The 20,820-nt window shown below is 38.9% G+C and overlaps 1 protein-coding gene across 1 annotated transcript in view; it reads right to left on the bottom strand.

Moving 5' to 3' along the window:
* pcsk6.L (proprotein convertase subtilisin/kexin type 6 L homeolog) overlaps positions 1–20,145 on the bottom strand; it is a gene marked incomplete at both ends in the record, with an annotated part of 85,480 nt that extends 65,335 nt beyond the window's left edge. The window contains 1 exon segment of the mRNA NM_001092998.1: positions 19,889–20,145. Coding sequence (NP_001086467.1) covers positions 19,889–20,050 — 162 coding nt within the window.
* Between the last annotated feature and the right edge of the window lie 675 nt (positions 20,146–20,820).

The raw sequence follows: 20,820 nt of genomic DNA on the forward strand, positions 1-20,820 counted from the left end.
CCGTTCCTTTAAAGCAGAGCAGTGTAACAAAAATTAACATACCGGCAGTGAATTATATAAAGTTAATATCTAAAGATTTCTAGAAACAATAAATTAAGCAGCAGGTGTGTATTTGACAGATTTGTGCTCCATATGGTACAGAATGGCATACTCTGGTTAAAAGTGTATATCTGTCTGCCTGCTGCTATATTAAGTGGCATTAGAGAGCGATAAAGAGTGCGTGTGTCAGACTCATACATATACTTATAAAGCTTATATTCTTTGCACAGTACTTTGTCTTAAAGGAAATGAGGCAATTTTATAACTTTCTTTCAACTGTTGCTCAGAATTATACTACATTGTATTTCCCAGTTTATGGGGTTAATAAACAGGGTTTCATTAAAAAATTATCACATACACTTTCATTAAAGATTAGGTGCGGTGCACTGCTGCTGACTATGTGATACTATTTAGGAGCTGTAATTAGGTATAAAGTAGTTAAAAGGATCATGCAAAGAAGCTTACAGCAACACCAAGTGATCCATTAATTAGAGTCAGCATCAAATGTATGATTCATTTAGGGATAGCAGAGCTTGTTTGTTCTAGGAATGTTGCTGGCCACTGGGAATCATGATTTTTTTTTTTTAGTGTGTGACCTACAAAAGGTGTCATTGAGCAGAAAGGAGGATCTGAAGAAAAGCCAAACAGTAAAGGACCTTTAGTTAGCTCCTTGAAACAAAAATCACCAGACATTTCTTTTCCAATAACACTTTGCTACACACAACCTCATTTTGAATGTTTGAGCTCTAAACTCGTGTGCATAAAGGAAAACAGCCATAATTAAGGAAGCAAAAATGTATCTACATTGGCACTGGAACCATCATGCATATTGGTATAAATTCAATTTTGTTGGAGGAACTCTAGGGAAGCACTGGACTCTGCACTGGCCCTAATAGAGGAATTTGTTTCTACTCAGGTCTACATGTGAACCAAACCAAATGACATATGCCCACTGGTGGCTGGTTCTCCACTTAGATAATACCTCCATAATTCTTGAGTCCAATATACCGGATTCTTTAGAAGCACTGGCTAACCTCTTATACAGAGGCCCCTCTATATTTTATACCATAACAACTCCAATGCTGACATCAGTCATCCAGGTATTCCAAAAGGCTCTTAATTATGTACAGGGATCACAACCAGTGTGGTTGAGGTGGACACTTATGGGACAAAATATCCCTCCCACAATTTACCTCTCTTCCTGACATTGCCAATGGGCCTCATGGGGTATTAAACAACTGCAAGACACTGTGTTGAGCGATTATATTAAACAATTCAAGCTTTTTCAAGTGCCTTAAGCTCCGACATGCCTTTCGTACCCAATTCCCCAATAGAAATGGCAGACTACTCTCTTGAAAAGTATCTGCGTAGAGAGGACCTTAACCAACCTGTTCTGGTTTTATACCATACTTTGGCAAGCCACCCCGAACCCGCTTATCAGAGTCCTAGGGAGTTGGTAAAAGGACATAGCTGACCTCACTGATGACTTGTGGGAACAGTTACCAGACATAATATCTATTAGGGACAGATGCATACGAATGACGTTTCTGAATCGGGTCTATCTTACACAATATAGAGTATCCAAAATATATGCCGTGTGATTTGTAGTCAATAATAAAATATTTTAGCAGTATCTGCTTCTATGAGTGCTCTCCTCTAACTACTATTTTATGGACTAATGTGGGATTGCGGTAAGCCTTAATGGAGTATTGAGGCACCGGCAAACTTATTCTAGCATCGGCAGAGCGAAGGAACAATCTCCCTGTTGTATCCAAAATATATCCTCAAGCTTCTGACGTGTATAAAATGTGAATGAGAAATTGGCTCATACAGTATTCATGTCTTCTGGAACTGTCCACCTGTTGAGCAGATTTTGTATATTATATTTCTGATGTTCAAAGTTTCCTTCAGATACAGTCACCCTTGGTTTGCCTGCTTGGAGAGGCAGAATATTTGGGACTTAACCAACATGTCAAACTGTGCGATCTACAGCTTCTTTATTATGCAAAAAAAGCCTTCCTTGTACAATGGAAATCTACCACTCCTCCATAAATCCCCTTCTGGAGAAACTTGGTTCTTAACTCCCATACTAACCAGAAACTGACATAAGTCACAAGATGCTGCCCACAAAGATTCAAAGCAATATGGGGCCCATGGGTGACCTTCCATTAAACCTCTGTGAATCCCATTGTGAATATGTAATTGTAAAATGGCCCATCTGCTTTTAGAAATACTCACATCCCTCTCCTCTACAGCACTTTTATTTATCTTCTTTACTCCTCTTTTCTTCTATTCACCACTGTTATAAATATTTAAAATGCAAAAATAAAAACTTTTAATAAAATACAATTTTTTTCCTGCAAGAAATTCAGTTCATGGTTCGTTGTTGATGGAAAACACTGTTCCAGAAGCTACTCCATAGCATGTGGGTTACACAGAGTGAAACGTTCTTCCTGAAATATTACTCGATTTCTACAGGTTAATACGATTGGTTCTTGCGTAGGTGTATAACTGCTGGTTTAAAATTGAAGGTCACTAAAGTTTCTGGTCATGATATGCAGTGTCACCTCTACATGCGCCTGCAAAACAGTTGCTAATATTCCAGAGATGCTGCTGAGAAATGTATCAACTAATGTGTAACCGTTCAGAATCTGCACCTGGATTACAGGGCTGCCAAACAAACACTACAGACAGGAACAATAAACTTTTGGAATAACTGTCAAAAATAAAACATGGACAGCAATTGTAATAAGTCTTTAATTCTGGTGAACAATTTAAAAACAACTGAACAAAAGTGTGAACCCATTTAGACAAATCCTGCCTCTTAAAGGATACGCAAACCTTTAAAATAAGTAAATGTAAAAATGAACGTACAATTCTAAGCACTCTTGCCATACATTTTTGTAAGATTCCAAGATATTAAAGGGGACCCGTCACCCAAACAAAATTATTCCAAATCCTATTTTATCATGTTAGTCAAGCAAAATGAACTTTAATTACACTGTATAAATTATTTGAATATTGTTTCCATCAGTCTGGGAACTCATAATTATAGCAAGCAGCAGGAGCCATTTTGTGGAACTTGTTATTAAGAGAAGCCTTGTATCATCTCAGAATCTTGTTTGTGCACCAGGGGACAGGGACCCAATGTCCATCCCCATGCCCTGGTTACACAATTAAATCGTTAAGAGAAGCTGGGGGAATGCAGGGAGAGCAGTGACATCTAGTAAGTGCTGAATGGAAAGTGAAAGTAATTGTCTGCCCCGCCTCTATGCCACTGGCATAGAGGAGGGGCAGACAATATTTGATTGACAGCTGATATTTTTAAATGCGTTTACAACAGCTATGAATGCTTTAATAAAAAAAGAAATGGGATTTCATATTTAATTTAAAAAGGACTTTTATTATACAGAATTTTATGTCTGGGTGACGGGTCCACTTTAAGGGAAATATGTACTGTTAATATGAATAGACTTTGTTACAACAGCGCCAACTGCTGGTGAGTTTCTGATCCAGTCAAGAAACTTGTCAGATGAAAAAAATAAATAAAGAAGGCTGGTCTAACGTTAATCTGTTTGGGGCTGAACTGAAGCAAATACAAAAAACATTCCAACATCTAGTAGACAATCATTCCAGCAGAGACTGTTTTAACAGACCAAATTCATACTAAAACCTGGGTTTTGTAATGGTTTGTTGGACACAAAGGTGTTCTGAAACTTTCATCTACATAGTGTAGATAAGTTATCCCAAACCAGTGGCTTAGTTGCATAAAACCCATGTGTATGGTCAGTCCACATAGGGGCTACAAAATACCCAATCACAACCTTTATTTGGTATCCCAGGGACTTTTTTTAATGCTTGTGTTTCTCTAGTGATTAATGCTATGTATATAAAATCATAAAGAATACCTTTGCGGACAAAGGCAAACAAGGAGATTTTCACCGACATTCAGCTGCCCAAACTACACAGGACCAAAATACCCAAACCAGTTTCCACTGGTCCAAATCATAATGGTCTGAAAGTTTACCCACCATCATTTGTGATTCTTGAACACATGCACCTCCCTAAAATGTTAGTACAAGGCTATAAAGAACAGGGCTTACCATGTTTTGATTATTAAATATCCCACGATAAAAACTGCCCTCTTAGACTACAGACCTTTGGCAAGAAAACTATTTAAAATTATATTTCCTTCTGTAGGACATGACATTTGATATCGAATACTAGTGCTGCATCACATTTATATCTGATTTGTTCCATTTGATAGTGGATGTCTTCTTAATCTTTTCAGGAAATGTAAAAATAAAACTTCACTTTGCTCCTTAGCCGAAATCCAGTGAAGGGTTTCTGAAAAAACAACTGAATCATTAGGCTATTGTTCCCAGCAACAAACCTCTAGTAGGCTATTGTTCCTAGCGAAAAAAACTCTAGTACCGTAGGTCTTTTTCTTCAGAAAGTTCTCATCAAGCCATAGCTAGCGAAAAAGAAGCTCAAGAAGATTCTTAAAAAGCAACAGATTACATTTGCAACTAATACAGACCAACATAACTGCACACCATTTGAGCAAGTAAACCTGTGTCATGGGTTGGGACTTCTTCAAATGCATTGAGTTCCTCCTAATCAGTCAAAAGAGACACTGCTCTATTCTAGATGACTATACTTAAGACCAGATGGTCTTATATTTTAAACTGCAAATCGATTGTATAAACTGTAATCCTAAAGTTGCAATATCCATTAAATAATGTTAACAATGCAAGAATAAGGATTGCAGAAATGGACAGATAAACAACACTCAAAAAATATTGGACAAGCTATTTAGAATTACAAGAGCAGTTCTAAAACCATGCCTGTGAATGGAATATAAAAGATCGGTCTAGGTCCTAGGACACAGATGGCGAACCAAATGTTGCGGGAAAAGTGGGGCAACAAGGTTAGCCAAAATAATATTTATATGTTTTTATTTTTATACCAAAATTAATGTATGATATTGCCTTGCTATTTTATTTTTCCTTTACCCCCTTTTCATGTTGAAAAATGCAAAAATTAAAATCTATGCTAAAAGAATATATAAAAAAAAAAATATGAGCATTTCCAAACAACTTGTATGCAGGATGTTTCCCAATAGAAAGCCACAACAAATTATTGCGTAAGTAACTTTCTAAGAATTACTTTCCTTGGTTTCGGGATAATTACAGATACTGGTGTATGAATATTCAAAATATCAATGCTATCAAATGCCCATGGAAAATGTCTAGTTTGTAAGTTAAAATTGAAATGCACAAGGTCAACTACAACTATGGAAGACTGGAAAAAATACTCCACATAACAAAACATCCCAAAATAAAGAGCTTGTATGATATATTAAAGTTGTAATGTAATTTTACAACAACCCTTACAGATGTGAGTTGGCTAGTACTTTAATTCACCAAAACAAATGTAAACTAATTAATGAAATATCCGATCATGGTATTTGTCAAGTAATGAACCAATTTCATGCACATGATACAATCAGGATGCAAGGGTTAGGAGATGCAACATACAGCACTTAGTAAGAAAGTGTCTATGGAGTAAAGTTGGTCACCTGCTATGTGAGTTAAATGTGGCCAGATGTGTATATCCTAATTTGCATATTTATACTTAATGCAAATAAGCTTTTAGCTGTCCGACACTATGAAGGGGTGGTTGACTTTTCAAACACTTTTCAGCAGAGTTGTTTTCACTATAAACAATTGCTTTTTTCAGTTACTTTCTATATTTTTTTTTACTGTTTTCCCACAATTGAAGTTTAAAATGTAATGTTCCTGTCTCTGGTGTCTCAGTGTGGCAGCTCAGTGATCCAGGAGCAGATTCTGAACTGTTACAATTTGCTACATTTAGTTACTATTGTATCAATTCTAGCTGCCTTTAATGAAACTCAGGGATTTTGCTCAGCTGGGACAAACATAAATGTATTGACTAAATGTATCAATTTAAACTGATAAAGGGTCTGCGATCCCCCTTGCCCAGAGCTGGTTGAGAAGGTGAAAAATGAAAAACTTTACACTTCAATATCAGAAAAACTTTCACAAAATGGAAAGTAATTGGAAAAAGTCTTTATTTTTGGTGATCTATCTGAAACCAACTGAACTGAAAAAAAGTGCTTGAAGGTGAAAAAGCCCTTTAAGGGATCTGTCAAACTAAATCTGAACCCTAAAGATTTGGCTTAATTTAAAACTGCTGGGAAATCTTGCATACACAGCATCTCTAATTAGGACAAAAGTAATATGTACTTGGTCTGATATAAGCAAATCATTTTTATGCATTTTTTCTGTACTGCAGAAGTAACTCATTCTTTAATTCCATAATTCCACTTTAATTTTCCATAAAACCTTATGGCACTAGATTAAGCAGAGAACACTTTAGGTTTAGTTCTCTGAAAATAAAAAAAAATAATTTTGCAACAAATTAACCCTTCATAACTTTTTCGCTCAATCAATTAAAAAGAGATTAATTTGATGTATACAATAGAATTCGAAAGTCTTTTACTTTTTTTATTTAAAAGCATAAACGTTAGTTTAAACTAGTTTTAAAACACTCGGTTTGGAATTGAAAGTAGCAGTTATTTGGTTGGTAGAAGAGGGTCTGAATAGGGAAAAGAGAAAAAGAAACAATTTAGCCTCAGAATTAATCACAGTCGTGTAATCGGGGAAAACACAGAACCAGGGAGCAAAAAAGGCAAAATAGAAAGCCAAATAGTTCAAAACCACTCAAAATATGAAGTCACTCTATGGCTGATGACACTAATTGCCAAAATTTCTCTCCCATACAAAGAAATAGAAGTTGTCACGTGTAAAATGCATTGTGCTATTCTGGAATTGCTGTTGCTCCAAATCGTAATCTGAATGTACAAAGCGCCAGCAATAGCATTATACAGGTATGGGATCAGTTATCCGGAAACCCGTTATCCAGAAAGCTCAGAATCATGGAAAGGCTGTTTCCCATAGACTCCATTTTATCCAAACTGATTTCCTTTTTCTCTGTAATAATAAAACAGTAGTTTGTACTTGATCCAAACGAAGATTGATAATTAATACATTTATTTATAATAAAATGTATTTATTAATATTTAATAATTGCCCCTTGTAAGAAGAGCGACTGAAACAATTAACTTTAATATAATATACAAGATTCTTTCCAGATTTAAATCTTTTCAAATTTCAGCATGCGTCAAAAACACCCAGAACCACTTCAAACATCTACCAAAAAAGGCAGACCTAGAGAAATAGTGCCCGAAGAACTTATCTTGGTTTGGAAAGATTAATGCCAGTTCTATCAAGGCTGATGTATATGCCTACCTGGGTAGGCATATACATCAGTAATAACCACCTTGCTAAACACTCTACCTTTGCTCACACTATCTCACATGTTATCAATTAAAGGGGTTGTTCACCTTTAAATTAACTTTTAGTATGATGTAGAGAGGGATATTCTGAGAATTTGCAATTGGTTTTAATTTTTTATTATTTGTGATTTTTGAGTTTAGCTTTTTGTTCAGCAGCTCTCCAGTTTGCAATTTCAGCAATCTAGTTGCTAGGATCCAAATTCTCTTAGCAACCATGCATTGATTTGATAAGAGACTGGTATATGAATAGGAGAAACGAATAGAGATAGGAGTAATAAAAAGTAGCAATAATAATAATAATAAATGTTTAGCCTTACAGAGCATTTGTTTTTTTGATGGGGTCAGTGCCCCCCCATTTGAAAGCTGTAAAGAGTATGAAGGAAAATAATTCAAAAACAATAAAAAGTAATAATGAAGACCAATTAAAAAGTTGCTTAACATTGGCCATTCTATAAGATACTACGGTACTTTAAGATACCCCATTAACTCACTACCTAATATAGTGTAATCAGTAATCAAACTATGTGAGAAACTAGCTCAATTATGCCAACAATGGACAGCATCTCTCTGGAATAGGGACATTTTCTTTTCAGAGTTCAAGTACATACCACAGCCTTAGGTTCCATTCAGTCTAGGGGTAAGAGGAACTCAAACAAAATCATTCATCATAGGAATGGGGCTAAACAATCTACAGTATATACTCGAGTATAAGCCGAGTTTTTCAGCACCCAAAATGTGCTGAAAAAATCTACCTCGGCTTATACTCGAGTCAAATGGGGATTGGTGCACCGATGCGCTCAGAATTGGAAAGGTTATTGCCACAAAACTGCAATCTCACATATCAAAAAATACATAATCACGTGAAGTAGTTCGTACAGGATTACGGTACTTAGACTGACTCAGCTCTGCTCCTCCTCGGCCGCAACAGACCTTGTGCACCAACAAACAGGATCTGCCGGAACAGCAGACTCGAGAAGGATCGTTCCCAGGGGCGTAACTACAGAGGAAGCAGACCCTGCGGCTGCAGGGGGGCCCAGGAGGTATAGGGGGCCTATGAGGCCCTAATTAATGAGAAATGTCAATATATATTGGTAAAACAGGACAACCTCTGGAAATGTTGGGGGCCCTAAAATGAATTTGCTGTGGGGCCCAGTAGCATCTAGTTACTCCACTGATCATTCCGTTTCTCTTTCCCCTAAACATCATAGGGAAAGGGCACAGGAAAACAGGATGCTCTGCACTTTGCACTCTATTCTTGACAGACGCAGCCATCCCGCCTCTACAGTCCCCTGGAGCTGCTTGCTCGGCACATTGTACGTCACATGGAACTTCCTGCTGGTCCGTCCAGGTTTCTCTGTCCTTCCCCCAGTGAAAAGGAAAGCGGAACATGTAGCGGAACATGCAGCCACCCCGCCTCTACAGTCCCCTGGAGAATGAGCTGCTTCCTCGGCACAGTGTACGTCACATGGAACTTCCTGCTGGTCAGTCTGGGTTTCTCTGTCCCTTCCCCCAGTGAAAAGGACTTACAACATGTAAGTTGCTGTGTAACTTGTGATGTGGAGGTGTATGATTACTTTAATTTTTCTATTACCGTACTAGAGAAAAATAAAAACCTGTTTGTATCCATCTCATCTGCTTTCTCCTGTGTTGCACATTGCTGTAAGTGCATGCACGTATCAGAGGGTTCCAAAAATAATATTTCTATATGCAGGGAAGCCCTCAGCCTGTAAGACATCCTTTGGCAATTAGCTTTTCCTTTATGTGACTCTTACTGTGGCAGGTGGCAGTTATCAGAACAGGTGTACCTGAACTGTAGCCACACATTGCCATTCTCTGTCACCCTGCCTTCATTCTCCACTCTAAGTAACCCTATAGCTTACCCTAACACTAACCTTATGATTACAATAAGATCCAATGTTTCATTTACCCCTGTACCCCTATATTTTGTTATCTTTTATTTAGGTACCAGCAATTAACTTTTTCAAACGTGAGCGCACCAATCTTGATAACTTTCTGTTTTACTTATATAGCAAGTATATAGTATAGGCTTATACTCGAGTCAATAAGGTTTCCCAGTTTTCGTAGGTAAAATTAGGTACCTCGGCTTATACTCGGGTCGGCTTATACTCGAGTATATAAGGTACTCTGTCGCCACCTATCTCTCAAGCCACCAGTTACCTTACTAAATGTGTGTGTATGTAATCAATATTCAAAACATGGGACTGTGTGCAGAATTTTAATATCCCAGAATCCAATATAAGACCTAGTAAACAAATGATAAAAAGCATACAGATGCCCATCTTTGATAAAGTGTATCTAGTATTGCTGGACATACACAGAAGAGAAATTTACAGTACTCAATGGTGAGCCTGTAGAAAGAGTCAGGATTTCTGGGTGCAATTTTTAAACATATAAAATAGTGATGTGCAGGTCGGGTAAAACCTGACCCACATCCAACCCTAACCTGCCCTCCCTCCCCTTTTGTGATGATGTCACAAAAGGGGCGATAAAGCGTGCGTCTATAAAAAAAAAAATAAAGTCGGAAGTCGGTAGCGCAAGGTTGTACGAGATCGTCCCGAACACGCCCATCATTAATATGAAAGCACAGCAATAGCAGGTAGTCATAGTTCCTAGAGTCAGCAGAATATAAAAGCCACAGGATTCTTGTTTGAAATACCTGTTGATATATCCTTAAAATATTAAAATTAAGTAGGATGTTTGTTTGCATTATGGAGCGTCTCTTGTCCAATACTAAAAGCTTTACATGTTGTACAGGTATGAGATTATCCAGAATGCTCAGGACCTGGAATTTTCTGGATAATTCTGCAATTTGGAGCACTATACCGGTCTTAAGGGGCAGATTTATTAAAGATTAGAGCTTGATAAATAAAAAAAAAAACCCCGTATTTATCAAATGTTTGAGTTTTAACTTTCACCCACTGATAAATACAATTCTAAAAATCCCATAGAGGTGAATAGAATGTGTGCGAGTTTATTTATTAAGCTCTAAACTCACATTTTGATAAATCTGCCCCTACGTCTAATTTAAAAAAAAAAAAAAAAAAATTATATATTCTGTAATTTGGGTCTTCATGCCTTAAGTCTACTAGAAATTCATTTAAACATTAAATAAACCCAACTGGCTGGTTTTGCTTCAAATAAGGATTAATTATATCTTAGTTGGGATCAAGTACAAGCTACTGTTTTATTATTACAGAGAAAAAGGAAATCATTTTTAAAAATTTGGATTATTTGGATAAAATGGAGTCTATGGGAGCCAGCCATTCCGTAATTCGGAGCTTTGGATACCGGGTTTCTGGATAAGGGATCGCGTGTGTGCGTGTGTGCGTGTGTGCGTGCGCGCGCGTGTGTGTAATAAACCCCATAGTATTGTTTTGCCCCCAATAAGGATTCATTATTTCTTAGTTACTGTTTTATTACAGAGAAAATGGAAATAATTGTTAAAAATTAAAACAATTTAATTATTTGATTAAAATGGAATCTATGAGAGATGGCTATCCCGTATTTCAAGCTTTCTGGATAACTGGTTTCCTGATAACGGATCCCATACCTGTACTCTGATTCCCTCTGTTAGGACTTTGTTACTTTAAGATATTTAAAGCTTTTGGATCTAAGATGGGTGTAGGCGCAGTTTGTCACCAAGTGATATCATGTGTACACACCCAGGCTGCATCCTTAGAGGACTTGTGTGTCAAGCTCTACTCCAGGGGCACACTCTTGATTTAGAATTTTAGAAAATCATGCAAACGGCACAGCATAAACAACATGCTCCTCTTCTCTTGAGAAAGATTTTATCTTGTCTGTTTCAGTTCATTTTTATCAATTCTTCAAGATGTTCGATTAAATATAGGAATTACTTTTAGATTAAAAAAATAATGCTAAATAATGCTAAAGAATAATGATATATTTGATATAAGTAAACATCAGAAATACCATAAGAAACCAAAGTCTGTTTACTGTGGTGCAAGGAGGGGCTACGGGCATAATAAAGTAGATCTGAAAGTTTAATATTTTAGGAATGTGTTTCAATCCCCTGATCAGATAATCCTAAAAAAAAATGAACCAGACTATTGCAGCTCTTAACTACATCGTTTTTAATTACACTTTTAAATAATTTGGATCAAATCATAACTATGACCGTTAAATTGTAAAACTAAAAGATGTGCATGTTGGGAGCTTTGAGTACTGAGCTTGTCCCTGCTGGGTTTCATCAGTTTCTACATTCACTTATTGATTTGGCGCCTCACATTCAGAGCTGCAGGGCCCCCAAATATTAGGTTCTGTTACACCCCTAGGGGATTTGCAAGTTAGAAAATCCTATACTCAAGTTTCCACGTTTGTTTGAACCCACTCTAAACAACCCCGCCTCTTGCAAAATAAATCAGAATGCAATGGGAGTGAAAATGAACTTTTTTAAATTAAATATTGATTGAACTGAGGTTTCAGGGTTTTTTTTGGAGGTCCCAGATCTGACATTTCACATAATAAGATGGGAATCCAAATTAGAGTCTCAGCTCATGCACGGCCAGTTAAAATGCCATTCAGCTAGTGTGACAACTACAGAAATATAATGCCTCAAGGAATGGAGGAAATCGCATTACATTAATATTCCCTTGTGCAGAGCACATTTATTAACCATTAATATACAGTAAAGTAGGATCAGGGAAACTTCAGTAACATTCCACTTCCCCCTGTGAGTTTCCCCCTTCTCTGTAACATTTTACCTGAATCTAGCAGATTTATTTGGAAACAGTGGGCAGGCATTTACCAATATTAGCCAGTGGGGAGGAGGGGGAGCAGGGGAATCATGTAAATCACAAAGTGGCAATTTTGGAACAGTCTTTTTACCCTTACTGTTTACAGTGGCTGTACTTCATATCAGTACTATGGATAAGCTTTTCTTTAAAAGGGTTAGGAAGCACATGCATGGGAATATTTACTGCAATCATAGTATTGATATGAAGTACAGCCGCTGCAAACATTAAGGGTGAAAAAAAATGTGATTCACGTGATTCCCCTGCTCCCCACTGGCTAATATTGGTAAATGCCTCCCCAGCGTTTTCAAATAAATCTGCTCGATTCAGGTAAAATGTTACAGAGAAGGGGGAAACTCACAGGGGGAAGTGGAATATTACTGAAGTTTCCCTAATCCTGCTTTACTGTATATTAATGGTTAATAAATGTGCTCAGCACAAGGGAATATTAATGTAATACGAGTTCCTCTGTTCCTTGAGACATTATATTTATATATAAAAAAAAGTTATAACTTCTTTCTGGGTCTTTAGCTCTTTTATTTACCGTTACCATTTGTCCCTCTGTTTTGCCGTCCTGTTTTCTACATCACCTCATTTTCATATAGGTATCTCTTGTTCTTCTATTCTTTTATTTTCATGAACAATTCTTCTTTTCCATTCTGTCAGCTAATTTCTGTTGTTTCTTACATTGCCATTTTTTTTAAAGGGGTTGTTCACCTTCCAACACTTTTCATGTCAGTTGTCTTGAGATAGTTCACCAGAAATAAAGACTTTTTTCAAATCTATTTGTGAACGCTTTTCTAATATTGATGTGTAGAGTAGAGTCCTGCAGCGGGTCGGGTACCGTGGGTTACCCGCAAAAACCTGCGGTACCTTGCGGGTTGAGGGGAAAGGTTCTAGGTGCGGGTAAAGACGCGGGTCGGTGGTTCTGCGGGTCGCGGGTCTTCTCAATCGCGATATTTACTCCTTTTTTCTGGTCACAGCAACTTCCGATGATGTCACTTCCGGTTTACAATGACTGCACTTCCCGATTCTTGATGATCAGCGGGTCGCGGATAAGGTACTTGCGGGTAGTGCTTCCAATTGGTAAGAATGCGGGTTGCGGGTCTGGGCTGCGGATTGCAGGTTGCAGGTACGGGTCCCAAAAAATGGACCCGCGCAGGGTTTTTCACCTTTTTGACTTTCTGAAGCAGCTCTGGGAGGGGGTCGCTGACTCTGTAAACTGTTCTAAATTGATAAATAAGTTCTTATATTTGGCCCTGCTAAGCAGAACCCCCGAATTTCATTAAAGGCAGCTGTTAGAATAGATACCGGCAGTTGCAAAAATTCCACAGATGCTACTGAGAAATGTATCAACTAATGAAGTACATTGTAACAGTTCAAAATGTGCACCTGGAGTTACTGAGCTGCCAGACAAACACAGGAACATTAATTAAACTTTATACGTAAATTCTGGAAACCACAAAAAGCAACTGAAAAAGTCATTTTTGGTGCACCTTTCTTACCTTCTCCCTTTCACCTTATGTATTGTCTTTGACTTCTGGTTTCAGTACGGGAAGTTGTACTGTGTAAATTTGGGGGGGGGGAGCTAATGGCCAAAGTAGACAACAGAATCAAACCTTGGCCATTTACTTTGGTAATTAAGTAAAAACACACTGTTAAACATTGAATTCAGAAACATATGTCAGAAATATAGCACCTACACTGTCCCCAAATAATAAAACTATGAAACGATTTCTTAGCAGAAAGCAGAGTTCTTTTCTGTAAAGAAAATAAATAAGCTACTAATGGAATACTATTGTAAGGCTACTCTGCACTAATATCCATTATTTTAATTGGTTGTGCAGCAGTAAAGGCTCTTCTCACTGACTTAAACATCAGCACAGTCAAGTAACTTATGTTCCATATTCACTAATAACAGATCTATGTTAACACCTGCATTTCTTTCTTTTAAAGGAAAAGTAAACCCCCCTACAACTAAAAGCCCCCATTCACCACCCTCCACTGGCTCCCTGCCTGTATCCCCCCCCCCTGCATAGGTGGTCAAAAACTCTCAAATTTGAATTGTGAATTATCCAAACTCATTATTGTATAAGTCAATGGGAGTCGTCCAGGGATCAATTTGGTGATGTTTGTAGCCTTCCTGACAGAGCTTTTATATTGGAATCGAGTTTTTTCGAATTCTAATCCAGTTTTTAGAATTCGAACCAAGTTTTTCGAATTCTAATCAAATTTGATTCGAGTTTTTTAAATTCGTTAGAGTTTACAAAATTTGATGTTTATACAATTTGAATTTTGAAAAATTCAAAATGTATTAATATGAACTCACATGAATTTGAAATTCGACCCTTGATAAATGTGCCTCCCAGTGTACCATCCATTCAACACTGACCTATATGTACAGAGTAGCGAAGCGGAGCTCAGGGGCGCCATGTTCGGTAACTTCAGTATCTTCCAGATCTTCTTTCTTTTTGGTAATTATGGAGCTTTGCAGCTCTAACTGCGCATGCGCCAAAAGCTCAAGTTACCAAACATGGCACCCACGAGCTACACTGCACTATTCTGCACATACAGGTCAGTGTTGCTGGATGGGGCACTGTTTCTATTAGAACACTATACTGGGAAGAAGCAGCGAGGGGGGCTTTTAACTGTAAGGGATTTACTTTTCCTTTAATGCATATATATTGAATATTACTAAAAATTCATAGATCAAAGTGTTTCCAGCATCAAAAATATTAACAGAATGGAACACCACAGCACATAATATACATTTCCAGCTACAATGCCTGATAACATCTTTCTCAGATATTATATATATATATATGTAATGGCTTCTAAGCTGCTCCTTGTCCCTTTAACACTTATTTATACATCACACACTGTGGCATTTAACATCTATACTGATGAAGGCTCCACTGTAGTCTACAGAGCGTCTTTTGCAGAATATCTTGTAAGGCTCACATTAAAAAAAAAATGACCAACAAGCAAAGGATTTCTCTGGGTGGACTATAAATACACGGTTGTAAAAACAGAAAGATTACTCGAAAATATTTTCCATAGTAGCCACAGCCTTGATGAAAAATGGGTGGACCGAAATACTATGCATTACTACATTCACTGAGGCTGGCCCCAGTTAAATCAGCAGTTCAGGATTTCTCCTACAGATTACAGACCTTAGGATAGCGAGCCATGGAAACTGCAGATACCCATGATTATGAAAACACTGCAGAACTTCTCACCCAGTTATGCAATCTAATATCAAACAATTAAAAAAGGTACATGATGAACATGAGGCTCTGACAATTAAGAGGGCTCATTTACGAGCACCTGAAGCACAGATCTCTGCGTTACTGAATGGAGCACAAAGGGATTCTGCTATGAGTACAGTGCTGTCTGCATTATGCAGGGGTAATTTTCATGGCTTGATTATCTTGCACTCAGAACTATAATAAATAAGACCTTCATTCTACTCTAAGGAGGAATAATGGGAACCTTCAAGTGGCTAACTAACTACCAGGGCCGATAGCAAAACTTTTTTTTATGGCATCCATGCCCCCAAAACATTGATTATATTGTACATCATCTTAGGTCTCACTAAGGCCCCAGCAACATTCTGTGTCTAAATAAAAAAAAACTCTTTTTTCAACCCAACTTGCTATGTTGCAATTGTCCGGCATACCAAACCAGTGCTTATTGATATACAGCTCAAAGACAAGTTACAAATCAACAAGTTGCCTTTGTCCTGTATTTCCTGCAACATGAGGCAAAACAGAATATAATCTCTCCCATAGAGGAACCACAGAATGGGGCAGTTCTCATTTTAGCCATCATTTAGTATATTCTAGATATGGCCTGTTCTTAAGTTACTTCTCAATTTACCTCTTTGTTCTATAGTTTTTGAATTATGTGCCTGTTATTCTGGCTCTTTCCAGCTTTCAAATGGGGGTCGCTGACCCCAGCACTCAAAATGCTATTGCACTGGGAGGTTACAATTTTATTGTTACCGTTTTACCACTTGTCTTTGTATTCAGGCCCTCAAGTCTTTCATTCAAATGACTGCCAGGTTGCTTGGGTAAATTGGCTCCTAGCAACCAGATAACTCATTAAGATTACAAATGAGAGCGCTGCTGTACGCAAAGCTAAATAGTTCAAAAATCACAAAAAATCTGCAAACTTTTCAAATAGAATTTAAAGATGAACATTAAAGGAGAAGGAAACCCCCAGGGCGCTAAACCCCTCCCCCCCTCCCCTGTGCTGCCCCCCCTCCCTCCTCCCCCCTGGCCTACCTGTCCCCCTGGGCAAATGCCCCTAACTTTTTACTCACCCCTCTGCGCAGGTCCTGTCCCTGGAGTACGCAGTCGCCATCTTCTCCCACGCGCGTCTTCTTCCTGCTCTGATCGGCGTTTTCTGGCGCATGCGCAGTAGGAACAGGTACCGGTACGGCTCTACTGCGCATGCGCCGAATGTCACGAAGTGAAATCGGAAAACTTTGTGACATTCGGCGCATGCGCAGTAGAGCCGTACCGGTACCTGTTCCTACTGCGCATGCGCCAGAAAACGCCGATCAGAGCAGGAAGAAGACGCGCGTGGGAGAAGATGGCGACTGCGTACTCCGTGGACAGGAACTGCGCAGAGGGGTGAGTAAAAAGTTAGGGGCATTTGCCCAGGGGGACAGGTAGGCCAGGGGGGAGGAGGGAGGGGGGGCAGCACAGGGGAGGGGGGGAGGGGTTTAGCGCCCTGGGGGTTTCCTTCTCCTTTAAGTCCACCCACTTAATAAGCTGCTTGTAAGTTTTATTCTCACTTCCTTTGAATCTAGGGCTCACTTTATGTTCGACCCAGTAAATTCAAGTATAGGTATGAGATCTCTATTTAGAAATCAGTTATCCAGAAAGCTCAGAATAAAAAAAAAGGCCATCTCCCAATAAAACAGTTTGGTGTACAAATGGTAACTAATCTGTATGAATCCATATTGGTGGCAAAACAATCTTATTAGGTTTAATTAATGTTTAAATTATTTTTTAGCAGACCTACGGTATGGTGATCCAAATTACAGAAAGTCCCAAGTCCCGGGCATTCTGGATAATAGGTCCCATACCTATATTATTTAAATATCTTTATGAGCCCAGAAGAAGCTTCAACATTCTATTCTGCTCTCATTTTCTTCCTGCTAACAGTTATAATCACCACCACTGACTATAAAGGAAAGTATTGGCCAAACTGAACTGAATAGAATCTCCCCTTACTCTTGTTAATTATTATTATTGTTATTTCTATAGTGCTATCACCTCAGAGAGTACAGATTTATAGCAAGCACACAGAGATTACACATACAAAAACATCTGAAAATACATTAATAGTGAATATAAACAGGAAAAAAAATAGGACTGTTACTTTAATAATCCTGGAAATAAAATTCAATAATCGAAGACATCTTTCTCTCATTTACAGCAAAATTCCCCCAGTGAGAAGCTGCTAATTAATGACAAAACAAGAGATATTGCCGACATCTGTTCCACTGAGGCAATTTCACACCAATTCACACTGGATGCCCACATCTGCTGCTAACCCAGAGCTGCCCTATGGGGCATGTTACTGAAATCTCACTGAATAGAAAGGCATTCGCTTATGCCTGGCTGGACCAAGTGGCAACTTTGTACTCCTGTCACCTTTAAATTATCTTCTAGTATGATGTAGAGAGTGATATTCTGAGACAATTTGCAATTGGCTTTCATTTTTTATTATTTGTGGTTTTTGAGTTATTTAGCTTTTTATTCAGCAGCTCTCCAGTTTGCAATTTCAGCAATCTGGTTGCTAGGATCCAAATTACCCTAGCAACCATGCACTGATTTGAAGAAAAGACTGGAATATGAACAGGAGGGGCCTGAATAGAAAGATGAGTAATAAAAAGTAGCAATAACAATAAATGTGTAGATTTACAGAGCATTAGCTTTTTAGATAGGGTCAGTGACCCCATTTAAAAGCTGGAAAGAGTCAGAAGAAGTAAAGGAATTAAAAAAACGATAAAAAAAAGAAAGAATGACGACCTATTGAAAAGATGCTTAGAATTGGCTATTGTATAACATACTAAAAGATAACCTAAAGGTGACCACCCCTTTAATCTCAGCACTGCTTGGTCCATCCAGGAAAGAAACATCACATTACTGCAGTACTAATCATTATCATCGTCAGTATTGCAAGCAGAATGGACTTGTAAACACAACCAAAGGACAGGGCAAACTCTCATAAACGTGTCATTAAAAAGAACTCTGCATGCTACATGCAATAAAGGCATAACAGAACCCATAATCAAGTCGGATCACAAGTATCAACAGCCCCAAATAAGAATATTAGCAGAAAAGCTAGGAAATATCATGCACCTCATTCAGAAAATAAATACAAATTGCATCTGAAAATTCGGCAAACAAAGAAACGACGTATTAAGTGTATGGGGGGCGGTCTTAAAAGTAAATTTACTTTTTCATGAACTCTCCTGGGCTGTAAATTATGCAAAATGCCATTTGATGCCGGTTTATATCTTTTCACTTCCAAATTACTGGTCATTAACTTACTCCCGCCTGGAAGCTCAAGCGATAGGTTTCAGCATGCACAACGAATCTTCCTGACAGCAACCACAATACTTCATAATATACTGTGTATAGAGCTGCCACTTGAGATTGCCAAGAATGCTGGAGAGTTTTTTTTTTTTTTTTATTAAAAGCACTTTACAAACAGCCAGTAACACCGGCTGCTCCAAGAAGCAAACTGCTAAGGGTGGCAAAGAAGCCGCCCCACCGAGACCAGATAGAAGCATGAAATAAATGTCATATATAATAGTCAATGCTCTGTATTAAAGGGATGACCGTCTTATAAAAGTGAATTATAAAATGTAAGATTAGAGCAAACCGTATATGAAGCTTCACGTCATGGTAAACTATTAACTTAAGTTAAAAAAAACAAACTATTAGCCGCCTTCTCTAGTCGGAGGGAGGTGTTGTTTGAAAACAACTGGAAAAAGAGCACAGATTTATTTATTTATACTAAAAGGATCCAACACGTTGTTATATTTTGCTTTGCCCAACACGTTGGCGACTACTTTTTACATATAAATATACATTACACAGGCACTGAAAAGATAAATAAGATTTACAAAACAATAGGGAAAAGATAAATAAGATTTACAAAACAATAGGGAAAAGATAAATAAGATTTACAAAACAATAGGGAAGGCTAAACTGCAGCCTGGCGCTGTCTGGTACTGGATGATGTTGCAGTTGCTGCAGAGTTACAAGTTGCACATGTGCAAGAGGCAATGGGATCCTATTTCTCTCCCCCATTATCACCCACTTTTCCCTTTGGGGGACATAAAAGTGTAACACCCAGTTGCTAAATGTCTCTCAGAGACCCAACAAATACTGTGCAGTCTACAGCATGAGCCCCCATAATTGTACAGTTTACAACTCAGCCACATTGGGGTGTTTATGTGCAACTCTACTGACACGCAGAGGACATTGGGAGTTGTAGTCCAACATCTGGAAGGGGACAGCCTGCACTTTTGTATTGAATTAGCACTATTATTCCTATGTGAGCAAGGTTCCTTGTGCTGTGACCCTGGGAATCCCTGCAAAGAGAAGGGGTGTGCCTATACAATATATTGCTTTACAGGTGTGAGCTGAAGTGCCCTCGCTTTACTCACCTGGCCAAGGTTCAGGTAGCCGTACCGTACAGCCAGCTCCGCCGCCACCTCGGATCCCCCCGGGATTCTCACTGCCCAGTGGTTGGAGAAGACGGTGAGCGGATTGGCGGCCAGACAGGCGGGCAGTAAGAAGAGTAGGAGACGGCCGGTGGTGGGGAGCATGTTTGAAATGCTCAGAGGGAGCGAGGGGTATGTGCGGGATCCGCTGCCCGCTGACAGCACGCACGAGGCGGCCAAGCTGTACACAACTTCCCGGCTCTGGACATCTGCTAGAGGCGCCGCTCCACCCACTGTTATTTGTCAACTCCTGAGCCAATCAGAGAGGAAGCCCGCGCCCAACCTGCGCACGGTGAGATAAAAGGGGAGAGGTTTAGTGCGGAGTTTGGGCGGGAGCAAGGTTTAAAGGGAGTGGGATATGGTGCTAGTGGGGACAAACGATGTAGGGTAGGAGTTTAAAACCGAGTGAGTAAGGTTTATACGATTTGAATGGCATGTCAAATGCCCCACAAAGTTAATCCTATTTCTTATTGGCACATACTATGTCATGTACAGCCATTGCACCAGCACAAGATCCCTCCTGCCTATCCTGAAACACCCAGTGCTTTCCTTGTGTTTCTTCCAAGTTCAGGCTGTCACCTCAGGCGGCAGCCCCCCACTGGGTACCAGTGGCAGCAAAAATGCTGCTACTGGTACTTTAAGAGCAAATTTCCGGGGAGGGGGCAGCAGCAACTGCTGCTACCTCAGGCGGCAGAGGGGCCAGGATCGCCCCTGCAGTGACTAACTAGATATTACTGGGCTCAGGTCTGGACAGAGATTCAAAATAGGCCCTGGCATTTCAGCTACACAGAGGCCCAAAAAGCACCTCAATAGCCCAATAACTAGTGATTATCTATGGCAACTTACAACAGCCCCTCTGGCATTTGTCAGAACCC

This window comes from Xenopus laevis, chromosome 3L (genome assembly GCF_017654675.1).
Source record: "Xenopus laevis strain J_2021 chromosome 3L, Xenopus_laevis_v10.1, whole genome shotgun sequence".
Taxonomy (NCBI): Eukaryota; Metazoa; Chordata; class Amphibia; order Anura; family Pipidae; genus Xenopus; species Xenopus laevis.